The following is a 16,726-nucleotide window of genomic DNA, read 5'->3' as shown; positions in this document are numbered from 1 at the left end:
GTCTCCTCTCTCTCTCCCCTCTCTCTCTAACTGTCTCTTACAGTACAGACTGTCAGTCTCACCACTCTTGGTTTTCTCTTTCCCCTCTCGTAACTTGTCTGTCTCTCTCTCGCCTCTCTGTGTGGGTACTGTATTGTGGGTACTGTTCTCTGGGTACCTGCCTGTGTGGGTACTGTAATATTCTGTTGGCTCAGTGTATCCCTCTCTTTCCCTATGTCCCTGAGTTCACCTTTACACTCTCCATCCTTCCTTCCCTCTCTCTCTCTCTCTCCTCCTCTCTCTACCTCTTTCATATTCTCTCCATCACTCCTGTCTTGCTCTTTGTTTCATTTATTTATAACCACAGTTGGAGCGAGGGGATGAAAAGTTGGAGAGTAAGAGAGCGACGTTCTGAGTCTTTAGGGAGATCCATCCATCCTGCAATCTCTGCAGTTTAAATATAGAGAGCTCCATCCATCCTTCCTCTCTCTCCCTCGCTTCCCTTCTCCCTCCCGCTCTTCTTCACTGAGAAGATGAAACACAATGAAACTAATGCCACTACTGCACATTTCATATTGTTCATCACAACTAATATCTCCACATGTACATCAAACAGGACCTAATGAGAGAGTGTGTGTGTTTGCACTCACTCACTAAAATGAATCTGTCACAGCAAGTTAGCTAGCTGCAAGAGATACCAGCTGCAATCTGAAAGTGTACGAGTACAGTACAGCGCTGTATCGCTCTCATGGGTTTGTTAAAAGCGAGATGTGATGTGTATAATTACCGTGGTAACCGCTACATGCTTGTTAAACGTTCCATTAAGTGCGTTAAGTGATTAACAATGTTGATGATGAGGTTTTCAGATATTATTGAAACTACTTTTCCAGGTGTTCTTCTATGTAAGCAAAACTTTGTGATTAGCGCATACAATTGTTTACAATATGCATAAATTAGGGACAGGAATTTTTCTTCACCATGTGACCTGACCAGGACAAACTCTGGGCCTGATGCATAGCATACAAGTCAACTTCTCTTTCTTTATCTTGTTGTTTAGAACTCTACCCTGATTGCATTAACTGGGATATTAAATAAAGCAAATGTCAAATGTATCAACACAAACATCCCAAACATGCAAACACACTCATACAATATTGATCCATCCACACACACAGTCCTTCCCTTAACAGATAATTAATTAATAGACACATTGGAAATATTGTATATTAAATACCATAAGCCTGGTGCAAACACTCTGAAATATGACTAACAGAGAGAAAGAGAGAGCGACAGAGAGACAGAGAGACAGAGAAAGAGAGGACCCATTCCGCTGTCTAAGCAACAGAGCAGCAGTTACAGCAGAAAAAGCTACCCCCAAATATTCCTCCTCTCTCTCCTCCTGGTGATGTCATCTCTCCTGAGCCGAGGCCCGGGTTTGTTATGTAACGTGAGCAATGCTCTGTTCGTGTGTGTGTGCGCACATGTCGGTATGCTCCAGGGGGGCTACCGCCCCCCCCCCCCCATCTCCTGTCGTCGCTAACGGTTATATAATTATTTTAGACCGTTGTCATGGAAACGGACGGGCACACTGCTGTGGGGGGGGATTATGTGTAGTCATTTCTATTGGGGGTTGGGGGTATTATGAAAGGGGAAGAGAACCAGTGGTGGGCTGTACTGGACTGTTGACTAAGCATGTTGTATTAGTGTGTGGTCAGAGATGGAGGAGAGAGAGAGAGACAGAAAGAGTGGGATAAGCAAGCAAGATAGAGATGGAAAGGGCATAAAGTGAAAGAGAGAGAAGTAAAGAAGGAGAGAGAAAGAGAGAGAGAGCGAAATAAGAAAAGAGAGAGAGAAATACACTGAAGGGTGAACTCTGTGACATTTAAAAACATTTGGGAAGACGACAAGATGTACTGTCTGTGCCTGTTCCATGAATTTCATGTCTCATTTCTCTTCTACCAAACCAGTAATAGCCAGATCCATTTGTCAAATATAATCACCGCCTTCCATTGTTTTACACTTTTGATTCATTAAGTCGTTTGTCACTGAAAAGCTTAATAAAATATCTGTGTTACTGTTAACCCCCCAAGAAGCAACAGAGAGAGAGAGAGATAGAGAGTGAAAGAGAGAAAGAGAGAGAGAGGGAAAACCTTCTTCCGCTAAAGCAGAGAGATGGGAAGCAGACACTAACAGGGGTTGACCCTTCCCCTCTGTATGACAAAGGGTTACCCATCTGCCACAAGTCATCTAACTGTTCAGGGAAACACTATGAAAGTCCATTTTAACATTACTAAGGGTGAATAGGAGACAACCAGTAGAAGTTTCTTATAGCACCAGGATTGTGGATTTGATTAGCGTTTTGGGAATATACTATATCTGTATAATGTGTTAACTGAGTCTCCATATAATTCATTATAATTGTATCAAATTGTAACATAATTAATTGTTGTTGCGGTGAAGCCTCTAATGTATGGGCGTCATGGCAATGATAAATAATGATGATAAATAACCGCTAAACGCAGAGCTAATGAATTCTTCGCTAACTAGCTCTTCTTAACAGGACATCAAGCACTATAGATTTACTATAGACGCACACACACACACACTTCTATCAACGATCATCAGCTACTGGAGGCGATCCAGCCAATTATGAGTTGTGCGTTTCGGCATCTCACAGTCCTGAATAATTGTGTGTGTGTGTGCGTGTGTGCGCGCGCCTGCGTGTGCTTGTTTCAGCATTTCACACTGCGGGATAATTATGCACGGTGGGAGAGGTTGTTTTTGTGTGTGAAAGGAAAAACACAAAGTACACAAACAGCAACCCCCAAGTGACGAGGTTGGTGTAGCCACCTTTAATCCTACTGTGTAATTGCTTGGCTAAGAAAGTTTGTTATCGACGAGAACGATGGAAGGAAGATGGAGAGGGTAGGGTAGAGAAGAAGAGTCTTTAAAGGAGTAGTGGTTGAGGCATATCTGTTTGAAGAAGGTCTTCGAAAGGAACGGAGTCCGGTTTTTGGAACTTCAGAAGAGGGAGATTTGGTTCACCCTGAGGTGAATTGAAAATGTTATTCAATTCATCTTCTGGTCTTTGAAGGGATGTTAAAATCTAGACTAACATATTCACTATCATCAAAACAGAAATCTAACCAATGAAAATGATAAGGCACCATAGCATCTATAGGCCTACTCATTTCTAACCTCATCAAAGGGAATATGTTGATTGAAGCATGATGTAAACTAGTCGCTCCAGAAAGTCATCGTTTCCTTATTACTTCCATTCCTTTTTTTCTTATTTATTGAAGAGATGGAGAGAGGATGACAGAGAGATGGAGGCTAGAGAGAGAACGCGACACAAGGCAGTAGGCTTGATTCGAACCTATGCCAACACGTCTACACATGCATGCGGGAGGCTGTAGCCTAAACCTCTAGACCAGGGGTACTCAACTCTTACACTACGAGGTCCGGAGCCTGCTGGTTTTCTGTTCTACCTGATAATTAATTGCACACACCTGGTGTCCCAGGTCTAAATCAGTCTCTGATTAGAGTGGAACTGGCTTGGAGGTCCAGAGTTGAGTTTGAGGGCTCTAGACCATTCAGGCCACTTGTTCCTTCCAATCCTTTAACACTATGGATAAAACACAGATTCATATTGCCCAGCCTACAGTACTGTATCCCTGTATGCCTGGTAGATTAACAATAGCCTCAAATAACCCTGAAGTAGGCCAACCATCCAACCCAACCATCCAACGCGCTCTGTCCTACAGACACACACCACATCAATTTCACTGGCACTGGAGAGAAGAGAAAGAGATCTTGAATCTGTTTGCATGCTGTTCAAATCCGTCATTGCGGAATCCCATAGGATCACAGCAGAGCAGCAACGGTGTTTGTGATTGGATGTTGATCACTCCTACACACGGTCTATGGCAACGTCCCAAATGACACCCTATTCCCTTTATAGTGCACTACTTCTTACCAGAGCTATATGGGTGTTCCCCGGACCCCCAAATTGGCTGTGCCTGAAAAAGCGTCTTATTTTTTTTATTATTAAAAGTAGTGCACTATTTTTAAAAAGAAGAATAGCAATAAAAAAGATAAAAAGAACCCGAAAGAAGTGCACTATAAAAAGAATACGGTTCCATTTGGGACACCTTTATTGTCAAAGAAAAAAACAAAACAGAATACGAGCTGAAAGCACTGCTGCTTAAAAAATGACATACATCATTGGGATAGAAATAGACACTGAACTTCAGCCCAATGCACCATACGGCTACGTTGCAAAGGATTCTGGGGAACTGACTTGACGCGGTGGGGGAACTAGAACATTGTAGAAGAGAGATGGTGTTAAAACAAGGACAAGAGAAAAGTGATACAATAGTACGTACAGTACAGTATCTCTCTCATGCATAGGTCGACAAAACGGAGAGTTAACAGAATTTGGTTATGACGAAAACAAATAGTCATGGTACCCTATCCGTGTACACTCATCACCAGACATTTAGTATGGTTAGAGGATATTGAGGACAACAATGACAAAACAACAACAACATCATTAGAGTCTATACAGTAGTTTTCAGTCTTGGATTAAAATGACGCTCTCTGGAGTCAGGCTCATGTATGTGCACCGTGCACGGCCAGTCTAGTGTGCATCCTGGTTGTGCACGTGGAGGGTTAGGGGCCTCCTCTCAACACATGCTCAGCAGACGCTGATGCGTGGTGACACATTGCGTGTCGTGAGTGTAGCTACCTTGCTGAGTAATGTGACATTTCAGGTCTCTGTGCTGCATCGCACACACACAATCTGTGCTGAGCAAAATAAGATGTGTGTGTGTGCCAAACCACATTTTCTCTACAGCATAAAACCTCCACTTCTGAACACATATCCTCTACTAGTCCTCATGGTAATGCTTTCCTGCAGTTGTATGTTACATTTGTAGTGCTGAGTGATTAACTGAAATGTCGGTTATTTTTTGGTTTTTAAACAACTAATTGACCTATGTCGGTTCAATTATTAGAATAATTAGTTCTTTTTTCTGTAAACTCCATGTGCATATTGCGCTGCAGTTTATCTAGAGATAAATCAGATCATGCCCGAACTGTGCAATGTAGTAGGGAGTTGTAGTTTCCAACAGGCCAATATTCAACACAGTTTAGTGCAGAAAACGTGGTAATTAACTACAATGACCATAACCCATTACGTTGCTACTTGTCCGGTCCGTGTTTCTTTTATACCTGCTATGTAAGAGACAGAAGAATGCATGATCAAGAGGGGATATAGAGAGCAGTTACATCGAGGGGTATTGGTATTCAGAAGCCATAAAAGTATGCCTTATTTACATTGAACTACTAAAATAGTGATTTTGATTGACAGCATAGGCAGCAGCTCTATAGAGATAATATAATATATATACAAATAAAACAAACGTAATATACACAACAACTGAAATATTTTATTAAAGTAATGTGAATAAATGATGGTTAATAAGTGATAAGCAGTAATGGACAGTCACTACCATCATGGGACTTTTACTAATTGTTTTATTCTGCGTTGTTACATCATTCAACCCACATAATGCATAGTGCATTTAATGTTTAAAAAAAAGGATCAAAACCGAATAGAAAATGTTGATTCTTTTTTAATAATCAAACCGAAACGAGCTCAAAAAGCACTAATAACTCATCACTATACACTATACTATACTATAGTACACTATACTATACTACATTTGTAATGTATTTAATACATTTGCTGTATCTTAAGAGGACCATTCTTTAAAATGTACTATGCAATAGGATGCCTACTATGATCTTATGGAAGCATATCGTTGTCAAAATCTACTTTAAAATGCTAAATGGATAATGATAAAATATCTATTTCTCATGTAGCTGTTTACACTCGTACCCATATACAGGTTGAAAATGGCAGATTTGGGCACTGATAAGTACCTACATTGAAACATAGTGGCTGTACAGTAATATGCTATGCATGATATCAGAGCTCAGGCTCTGTGCTTCACAGTGCTGTATGGGTTTTGACTGACAGCCGTTCTGAACTTGAGCACTGCGCGCAGCAAGAAGTTGCCCCCATCCCTAATTAATAATAAAAACAACATTAGTTTGATGTTATTTGTTAGCTGTCTGCTTGAATCGACACCAATGATCCTTGAACGCGATATGACATCGGGCCCCTCCCCTCCCATCCCCTCCAGTCAAAGACAAGTCAAAGCGGGCTTCCGAACTGACATATCACATCCACCCCCAGCCAATGACATATGAGTGAATTCACTCTAAGTGAGAACTAATCTCCCGTGGGCAGATTCTGCGTGTAGACTGAAGAATCTGCCGGGACTGAATGGGATGCTTGAGCAACATTACCGGTAGTTCTGGTTTTGGGGTTTTCGTCACTGGTTATCTGGACGTTTCAGGATTGGGCGAAGGCAGTGCTTAAACTGCTTTCTATCCAGTTACAGTAACAAGACAACTAGGTGTGAGAGACAGTACAGTAGCACCTCTTTCACAAGGGGGCTTTGGCTGAGAGTTTCCTTTTGCGAGTGTGGAGACTTCGTTTTTGCCGGAACTCTACATTTTTAACAGGTACGAACACAGAAGTTAATCACGCAGCTGACCAAAATACACGAGCGTTTACTTCTGGGTTAACAGAGATTAAGTGACAACTGACCTATACCGGGAGCTAAGTGTGTGTGTGTGTTTGCATGCAGTTTGGAAGAGTTTTCTCAGTCAAAAGGGTCAGTTAGGCACTAGGATCGCGTGCCAAGCTGGACACACGCCTGGGGAGACAATGAGAGAGACTAAAAATAACTTAAAAGAACCCTCTTCGGGTCATTTGTTTGGGAAGGTATGTCGTCGGGAAATGTAACCACTCTCCAATATACAGATAGAGCTATGGATGCTCAAGGTGATATAGAGCGAGTGATACCATTAAGGCCATCATGAACCTACAGATGTGGGAGCTTCAATTGACTAGTATTGTCACAGCAAAATAATCCTGCAGCAACAGGATTTGAACGTTTAGACCATAATGTTGCTTGACCAGTGGTTTAGCTAATAGCTGGCCAAAAGTAGGATAAATGAAAAGTGCAACACTGTTAATATAACTGTGTGTTAGTGTGAGTTTTCAGTGAATTTATGTAAATCACAAAGCTTATCTGCATTTCCTGCAGTGGCAGGAAAATCCTCAGCAACAAAAGTGATCAAATTAAGATCCTACATCTGTATCACCTTAAATGCCCAGCATCTTAATCAAACCTGAAATAAGCTAACCTAAGATAGTGCATAGGACTCATCACTATCACTAGGGGAAACGCTATCGACACCACAGAGAGAAAGGTATGTGCTGACGTGACCCAGTATCTTCTACTGAAATCCCTGGCCTCACTTGCACTATCTATCTAACTCAGGGACACTCATTGTACTGCACTGAGCCACAGCATTACGCCTACTCAACCTACTCAAGAGGAATGTGTAAAAATGTAAAAAGACAGGTTTCTTTAAGCTCCTCTGACCTCTCTGGGGAAACAGTTAAAGGAATAGGATGTTCCTAGCAGTCAGGAACACTGCTGAACATCCCCCCCAATCTCCCATCTCATTAACTTTCAGATGAATCTTTAAAGGTGTGTGGAGTGACTTCCACTGTAGGACAACATCCTTGGTTCTATAATTCAACGGTGAGCTGCTAAGAGAGGGAAGGAGCTAGAAGGAGGGATAGGGTGGGAGAGAGAGGTAAAGATGGGAAATGGAGAGGGAGATAGAGAGAGAGAGAACGATAAAAGCAAAGAAAGAGGTGGTGACCCCAGTGACAGTTTCGGGGAAACTTGCTAAGCTAATTACCGAGATGGATTGGTCTTATTCCCACGAGGAACGATCTCCTCCTTATTCCTCATGCAATAACTATATGGCTTCTGCAAATCTGCACACTAAAGTACACACACACGCACACACGCACACGCACACACACACACACACACACACACACACACACACACACACACACACACACACACACACACACACACACACACACACACACACACACTTATTAAATAACCACCATCTGTAGCTGTTGTTGTTATGTTATTATGAAAACCCCAACCTCAGCCCCCTCAAGCATCACAATAACCAGCAGTTGATTTCTCAAAGGAAATCTCTCTCGGGATAGACGGGTCATCACCAACATGAATATGATTAGCAAACCTGGGTTCAAATACTGGGTGAAATCATTTCAGATACTTTATCTTTGCTTGATTGAGCTTGCCTGGCTAATGGACCACTAGAATTGAAACTGCAACCGCCCACTCCACCCATCTGGCAGGCTATAGCAAACACTTAAAGTATTTGAAAGATTTCGAATAGTATTTGAACCCAGGACTGATGTTTCTCACGATGTTAGAGCTGTCAGTTAGAAGTCATAAGAGTTTATTTTTATTTTTTATTAATTCATCAACAGTACATGGAGTTAGACAAAGCTTAATCTCTTCTAGTGAGCCTACGGGGCAAAGTGCTAGGAGTCCTACACACACACACACACACACACACACACACACGCGCACACAGGTACACAAACGCACGCACGCACACATACCTATCTACCTAGCTATCGCCCACCTCTGCAGACATCTGGGGCATCATACTGCAATTAATCAATCGTTCCTTCACACACACTGTGCATGCACACACCCTTCAGAGAGGGAACCCTGATTAAGTCATGGCCAAAACAGAGTGTGTGTGCTGAAGACTGAACGCCTCCGGGAGGAAAGGAGACCCCTGGAGAGAGCAGTGTACTGTCGCAGCCACATGCACTGGGTCCCCTCTACAGCGGCGGCGTTTGTGTTCTCATTCTATCGTCACATACTGTATCATATGGGCATGCAGTTGTCTAGAACGTTTTGGATTCATTATAGATTGTGTGCATAATGCATTTAGAACTGTCTACAGTATCCTAATGAAGGACTTAAAGAACACAAGGATTAGTTATAAAAGAGACACAGTTTTCAATCATATCACGTTTAAAATGTAACAGGATTTGGCTTTCGACGGATGAGTTGAATGACCAAGTTCTAATGAAAACACTTATGTTCAAAGACTAGAACAAGGTCAAGTTCTAAGAACATCCTTTTGTGTTGTTCTCTTACAAACTACACAAGTCTGATGTCCAATAGTCTCACAGCAATAAATCAAAGGCCATGAAAGTGTGTTAAAAACACCCACACCCTTTGGGTCTCTCTCTTTCTCTGTCTGTCTGTCACCTATTCTTCAACCCCATAGCCCTTTCAGCAATCTCACACATCACATCTCTTCCCTACTCTGGCGAGATGCTGTGTGAAAATAGCCTACATAACAGAGGAGGCTGGTGGGAGGCACTATAGGAGGACGGGCTCATTGTAATGGCTGGATTGGAATGAATGGAACGGTATCAAACACATCAAACATATTCATTCCGTTCCAGCCATTACAACGAGCCCATCCTCCTATAGCTCCTCCCACCAGCCTCCTTTGCTACATAGTCCTATGCTCTAGAAGGGCATAGGACAAATTCCCCTACCTACAAACCCCAGAGCACCAATTCCATCTCCTCAAATCCAACACTCCTCATCGGAATCATCTCCCATCCCTGAGAAGAGTGAGAGCATCCATCCGCCTACACCACCAGAAGCCTCTAAAAATAATGAAGGGTAGAAATCTCTGAACCCATAGCTGTGGCTTGTTCCCTCACTTATTTTCTGGCCTATTCTATCCCTATATCTACTCTAATATTTTACTGAACATTTCTCCCCTCCCCTCCCCTCCCCTCCCCTCCCCTCCCCTCCTCTCCTCTCCTCTCCTCTCCTCTCCTCTCCTCTCCCCTCCCCTCTCCTAATCCCCCAAAAAACAAGCATCAGAAATCAACTCACCCAGCGGGGTCCCCACAATTAAAATCAGGGGAGGTGGGCGTAATGACGGGTGTGATGGGTTATGGGTAATTTCATTTCTTTCTGGCGGCATGTGTGTTTGTTTGTGTCTGTGTGTGTAATGTGTGTGTTCTTGTGTGTGTGGGCGTGCACGTGTGTGTTAGTGAAATGAGGGGTTCCGTCTGAAGTGGAGGAGCAGCAGGACGTTGGTGGTTGGAACAGAACAATCAGAGAAGCTTTCTGCAGGTACTACAGGAGAGCTCACAGGGAGCATCCTCTAGGCCTGCACTGTACACATGTCCATCTCCACAGGGGTACCGGTACTCAGACACAGACACGCATACAGGCTGCTCTCTCTCAGACGGACAAAAACACACACAGACAAAACAAGAAAAGATGCACTCACAGACACACAAATTTGCACACACTGTACATGTACACTAACACACTCACAGACACACACAATCATACAAGCAATCATACACCCCCCCTCAAAAGCACTTTCCCAAAAGGTAAAATCAACACATGACTCACTCTTAACACGAACACATACTACATCTATCTTTACCAGGAACAGGACTCGCAAATTAAATGACGAAAACGGGTGAAAGACGGTACACTTTTAAGAGAGGTTATTAGTCCAAACAGTGTTTGTGTGTGTGGGTACATTTTTAAAGGAGAGGTTATTATTTAGTTCAACCTCTGCCTTTACGCCAGGCGTCACTGGAGTCACTCCAGAGTCCTGGCCTCTTAAACGCTCGCTTTAATTTTAACAAGGAGAAGGAGAGGTGAACTATAATAGGCAGGGAAAGGAGAATAACTTGACCTCCGACCCCTATCTCCCTTTTATAGACCACAGGGGTGACCTTGAGGGAGGAGGATGAGAGGGGAGATTGATGGTGGCCATTTTGCTTAATTAGCACACCAGAGAGTGAGGGAAAGGAGGGGGAATGTGGTGGGTGAGGTAAAGGGTGAAGGGTGTGTGTGTGTGTGTGTGTGTGTGTCATCATTATCTCAAACATCAATGCAATCCTTCAGTGAAACCCTCTCCATCCCCTCTTCCTTTCTCCCAAACTTCAGTTTAACCCATCATTAACACACACACACACACACAGAGTTGAAAGTCAAATTTCCTCCATCCATATAGGGCTATAAATAGACACTGGGCTAGATGATCCAGGATAGGCCGGTCTGGAAGATGATGATGAAAGTCCATAAATGCGTAAGCAGCTGACCAATAAGAACACAGTAGCAGCTGTGGTTCATATAGGGAAGGAAGAGATGTGGGACTTTGATGACAAAGCACATCTAAGAGACCTGCTTCAAATTCACTCAGTCTTAGCCTGTGATTTGAGTCACTTTATTATCTCTGTAGGGGAATGCGCTTCTAAACCTGTCAAGTACATTGCTAAGAATAATGGTGCTTAGCAGTTACATATATAGTTTAAGGGACATCTATGACGCAAGCGATTGAACCCTTTTTGGTTCTATACAGCACTATTACATCTAGCAGTGTGTAACATGTAACTCATGCATTCTTACACCCCATTCATCCATCGACGAGAGCCGGCTTGAACAGACAAGCCCAAGTCGCTAGTTGATGATCAGATAAGAGGTCGCCATGGAAACTGGGGACTTTCACTTTTCAGAAAAGCTACAGGGTCCCAGAATGTGACCGAGAAGAAGTGGGAAAAGTGCTGAAACACCCAGAAAGAACACTACCGTGTGTGTCTCTGTATGTGATGTCCCATAGGCTCATGGGAGCCTATCTGACCCAAATGTCTGTTTTACCCCAGATTGGGAAGATAAGGAGAGAGGGAATCACAGAGGGAGGGAGGGAGGATACGGGGTGCTCTCTTTCTTCCTACTTTCTTTCTCTCTTACCTGGAGCAGGGGCAATGGGACGTTCCCTTCTTTCTTTCTTTCATTTTCTTACCTGGTTCAGTGCAGTTTTTATTTTCCTCCTCCTCCATGCTGCTATTACTGTCCAATGTGTCCTCCTCCTGCAGCAGCCTCCTGCCTCCCCATCGCTCATCATCATACGTGGTGGGGCTGGATATGTCATAACCTACGAGACACAGGTAGAGGGGGCTTGAAAAGCGGTAACCACGGCATGTTCATCAGGGCACATCGAAGCAAAATGTTTTGCAACACAAAACGAAAACAAGCATTTGTTATTGGACCAGTTCAGTAATAGTCTGAAGAGGATCCTTTTATGTCAGTGTCTTTGGAGAATGTTGAAGTTATATTTGTCAAGTTATTATGCACTGAGAAATGAAACAAAGGGAAAGGACTGGGGGCAGAATACATTGCATTGAATCACACAAAATGCCACTTTAATCATGAATGCACTCTGAATAAAGAGCACATCTAGTGGCAAAAAACAGGGCACAGGATTCATTCATTTTCTTCTTTGGACAATGCTAAACCCACAGTAACCTTTTTAGCTTGTTGACCACATGCCTGACAGACACAAAAGAGAAATGCTTTGAATAAAAATCAGAGGCATTCAATTGTCCTATAGTTAGACCTTGAGGCATGGCTGAACTTTCCACCGGGCATCACCACCTTTGATTCTGTACTCACAAGGCAGGCAGCGGGCAAAGGGCATTGCGTGCCAACATTCAATGTGTATTTACCTCCTCTCACAGACACAGACACATGCACAGACCATGCATACACACACACACACACACATACAAAACACACAGAAATAACAAGCATAACGCACCAGTGACTAACGTGTCACTGCCTGAAAGGCGTTGAGTACTTCTTCGCTAAGCTCAGAGAACATAACACACACACACACACACTTCATTAAGTGGATCATAAATAATCAACACAATTAATTGAAATTCGGGCACGTTGATTAAGAGTTTAACAGACAGGCACACAATGGGATGTGGAGAAATGCATTAGCTGGAGTGTCATTTTCGGTTTGAACACACACACGCACACACACACACAGTAGTGTGTGTCCCTGTTGCATTGCATTCTTTCGTTACCAGGATGCGCACACTGACATAGCAGTGATGCACAAATCATGAGTATGAAATATGAATATTCATATACAAGCACCAAGCCTTCTGTCCCTGTTCTGTAATGAAGATTCAATGGGATATAAGTGACAGCTCACTAAAAGCAAACGTGGACCTTGAATAGCAAGCTGTTTTAAAGTTAAAGTGCTTTGTATATAGTAGGAGAGGAAGAGAGTAGGAGTGGACAGCTTTTCTCTCTCTGTAACCTGGAGAAGTGTTTTTAGTATACCCCTGGGTACTCTGCCCTGATTTCAGCTGAGCTGCAGTATAAAACACCTGAGCTTTACAGGAGTTGTATAGGCAATAATTCTCTGACACATCAATGCGTTTGTTTGTTCAAGGTCAACATTTGATGAATTCCATTTGATGAACTCCATTGTAATTTAGTTTACCTGAACTTACTAAGGTTACTGCAACGCATTGAATGTTTTTTTAAACCAATTTGTGCCAGTGGCATATAGGACTTCCTGCAATTATAACATTTGATCAAGATTGTTTCCTCAAATAGACACAGGGGGCACATGCCCCCTCAGATTTGTCCTGTTTGAAAAAATATACAGTATATATATATATATATATATATATATATATATAATATATTTGATATATATATATATATAGTACCAGTCAAAAGTTGACACACCTACTCATTCCACGGTTTTTCTTTATTTTTACTATTTTCTACATTGTAGAATAATAGTGAAGACATCAAAACTATGAAATAACACATATGGAATCACGTAGTAACCAAAAAAAGTGGTAAATCAAAATATATTTTAGATACTTCAAATAGACACCCTTTGCCTTGATGACAGCTTTGCACACTCTTGGGAATTTTCTCAACCAGCTTCACCTGGAATGCTTTTCCAACAGTCTTGAAGGAGTTCCCACATATGCTGAGCACTTGTTGGCTGCTTTTCCTTCACTCTGCCATCCGAAACATCCCAAACCATCTCAATTGGGTTGAGGTCGGGGGATTGTAGAGGCCAGGTCATCTGATGCAGCACTCCATCACTCTCCTTTTCTGTAAAATAGCCCTTACACAGCCTGGAGGTGTGTTGGGTCAATGTCCTGTTGAAAAACAAATTATAGTCCCACTAAGCACAAACCAGATGGGATGGCGTATTACTGCAGAATGCTGTGGTAGCCATGCTGGTTAAGTGTGCCATGAATTCTAAATAAATCACAGACAGTATCACCAGCAAAGCACCCCCACACCATAACACCTCCTCCTCCATGCTTTACGGTGGGAAATACACATGCAGAGATCATCCGTTCACCCACACAGCGTCTCACAAAGACACTGCGGTTGGAAACAAAAATCTCCAATTTGGACTCCAGACCGTGTTTCTTGGCCCAAGCAAGTCTCTTCTTATTATTGGTGTCCTTTAGTAGTGGTTTCTTTGCAGCAATTTGACCATGAAGGCCTGATTCACACAGTCTCCTCTGAACAGTTGATGTTGAGATGTGTCTGTTACTTGAACTCTGTGAAGCATTTATTTGGGCTGCAATTTCTGAGGCTAGTAACTCTATTGAACTTATCCTCTGCAGCGGAGGTAACTCTGGGTCTTTCATTCCTGTGGTGGTCCTCATGAGAGCCAGTTTCATCATAGCACTTGATGGTTTTTGCGACTGCACTTGAATAAACTTTCAAAGTTCTTGAAATTTCCCGTATTGACTGACCTTCATGTCAAGTAATGATGGACTGTCGTTTCTTATTGCTTATTTGAGCTGTTCTTGCCATAATATGGACTTGGTCTTTTACCAAATAGGGCTATCTTCCCAGTCCCAAAATAATCGCAACATAGTGCCTATGCAAAGCCCTCACTCTATCGCTCAAACTTATTCCAGAGTCTGCCTGGCAACTGGAAATCTTTGCCAGTGTGTGTGCGTGTGTGTGTAGGCTACCTGCCTCTCCTCTCTGAAGCATAGGTTACTGTAGCCTACTGACGTTACAAGAGTGATTCAGAAATTAGGGAGAGATGTTTAATTAGAGAAGAATGGATGGACTTTTCAATGCTAGTTAAGGATCCTATACTTATCACGTTTCCCATTGGATTTATTAACTACAAAAAAGGTAAACGTGTTTTTAATTCTAGTGCTGCTCTGCACACACAAGCTTGTTAGCTAGCTAGCTAACATTTGTGCTGGTCCAACGTTAAACCAACTCGGAAGTTCAACGACATTCAAAGTTTCCCTATAGAAGCCACTCCTCCATAGGTATAATTATGTGGGCCTAATTCAGATAATGAATGTCATAACAAGATGCCCAGCGCTTCAAAACAAGCTTCCTCCATCCTCAACCTCAAAACTTCAGTTGCATCGCACGCTCTACACTGTGACATGCAGCACAGTGTGTGTTTGTGTTTTTTTCTTTCATTATGATTAAACCATACTGTTGCGTCAAAATACAATTTGCTCTTAATGACTTTCCTATACAGAATAAATTGCTTACCTGCTCCACAGCAAACTGCTCTATCCGCACTGATTGGTGAAGTAATTTAATGTCGAGCTATATATATATATATATATTTTTTTTCAACGTTTTAAAAAGGAACAGAAAGGAACGATGTAAAGCGTTACTATTTTTGGTTGGAACCGGTTCAGAACTTTATGTTTGCAGGTCGGAACGGAACGAAAATAAATAATGGTTCTGTTCAGAACGAAACCATTGGAAAATAATTTTGGTTCCAACCCCTGCTCTAGATTGCAGGAAAAAATATGTTTCAGGTGTTTGAAAAATGAAAAATCCCCCCCCCCCCTAACCACACACACACCAGCCATGTATGTATGCACACATGACTAAGTCGCTTTGGATAAAAGCATCTGCTAAATGGCATATTATATTATATCCATCCTCACCTACTCTGTGCCCCCTCAGATTTTGGGGGTGCATGACGCCCCTGACCACACTCCAGTCCAGTTCACAACTGTGAAAAATGAGACCAACTCAAAAGTAGCCTACAGTTAAACACAATTTGCATGATGTGCGAAATCAATGTAACATTGTATTGTTACAAAACATGGTAACAAAACAATGGACTCTATCGGCTACATTACAGCCATATGGAACTCCCACTTCAGCATTCCATCCCCCAACAGAGGGGTAAATTGATAAGCCTACCCTCACCTGAATTTTCTGCTAGGTAGGAGAACCCCTTGACGAAGAGAAGCATCCCTCCCAACAAGCATATTTGGATCAAAACCAACTCCTTCCGCTTTTTCCGTCTCGCTTTGATCTTTTTCTGGTTCAGCATCACTTGTGGCGGGCGATTCCGGGGTCGGACGCCGGCTGGAGGCATCCTTTCCGCGGCTTCTTCCTCGTCCATGTAGCGGCCGGGGGGGGGGTGTCTTGTAAAAGTTTCAAGTCGGTATCGTTGGAAAGTCGCGAGTGTTGAGGTGTGGACTGCAAGGTTTGTTTTCCGTAAAAGTTTCAAGTCGGTATCGTTGGAAAGTCGCGAGTGTTGAGGTGTGGACTGCAAGGTTTGTTTTCCTTTTGAAGTGCCAGGGCTTCTTGCTTCTATGTCATATTACATTTTTATCTCATGCAATATAGGACAGGCGGCAGGAGCGCTCCATGGATGCGACTGCGAGATTGCTCACTGATTTGTATGGTGATGTGATTGTTGGATGCTGTGTCCGACGAGAGAGAGAGAGAGAGAGAGAGAGAGAGAGAGAGAGAGAGAGAGAGAGAGAGAGAGAGAGAGAGAGAGAGAGAGAGAGAGAGAGAGAGAGAGAGAGAGAGAAAAAGATATCAAATGTGCAAGCTGTTTGATGTAGAAATTGCCTAGAGACAGTGAGAGA

At 42.7% G+C, this 16,726-nt stretch overlaps 1 protein-coding gene across 1 annotated transcript in view; it reads right to left on the bottom strand.

The window, feature by feature from the left end:
- The window catches only part of LOC121533093 (sodium/potassium/calcium exchanger 3), a 42,993-nt gene extending 26,483 nt beyond the window's left edge, over window positions 1-16,510 (bottom strand). Inside the window, exons 1-2 of the mRNA XM_041838857.2 lie at window positions 16,053-16,510; window positions 11,821-11,952 (exon numbers count right to left, since the gene is read on the bottom strand). Of these exons, the coding sequence (XP_041694791.1) occupies window positions 11,821-11,952; window positions 16,053-16,251 (331 nt within the window). The 5' untranslated portion in view covers window positions 16,252-16,510. The remainder of the gene's footprint in view (window positions 1-11,820; window positions 11,953-16,052) is intronic.
- Window positions 16,511-16,726: the final 216 nt, after the last annotated feature.

Source organism: Coregonus clupeaformis, unplaced genomic scaffold (assembly GCF_020615455.1).
Source record: "Coregonus clupeaformis isolate EN_2021a unplaced genomic scaffold, ASM2061545v1 scaf0331, whole genome shotgun sequence".
Taxonomy (NCBI): domain Eukaryota; kingdom Metazoa; phylum Chordata; class Actinopteri; order Salmoniformes; family Salmonidae; genus Coregonus; species Coregonus clupeaformis.
The sequence above is the reverse complement of the archived record's forward strand: the minus strand, read 5'-3'. Positions and strand labels throughout refer to the sequence as shown.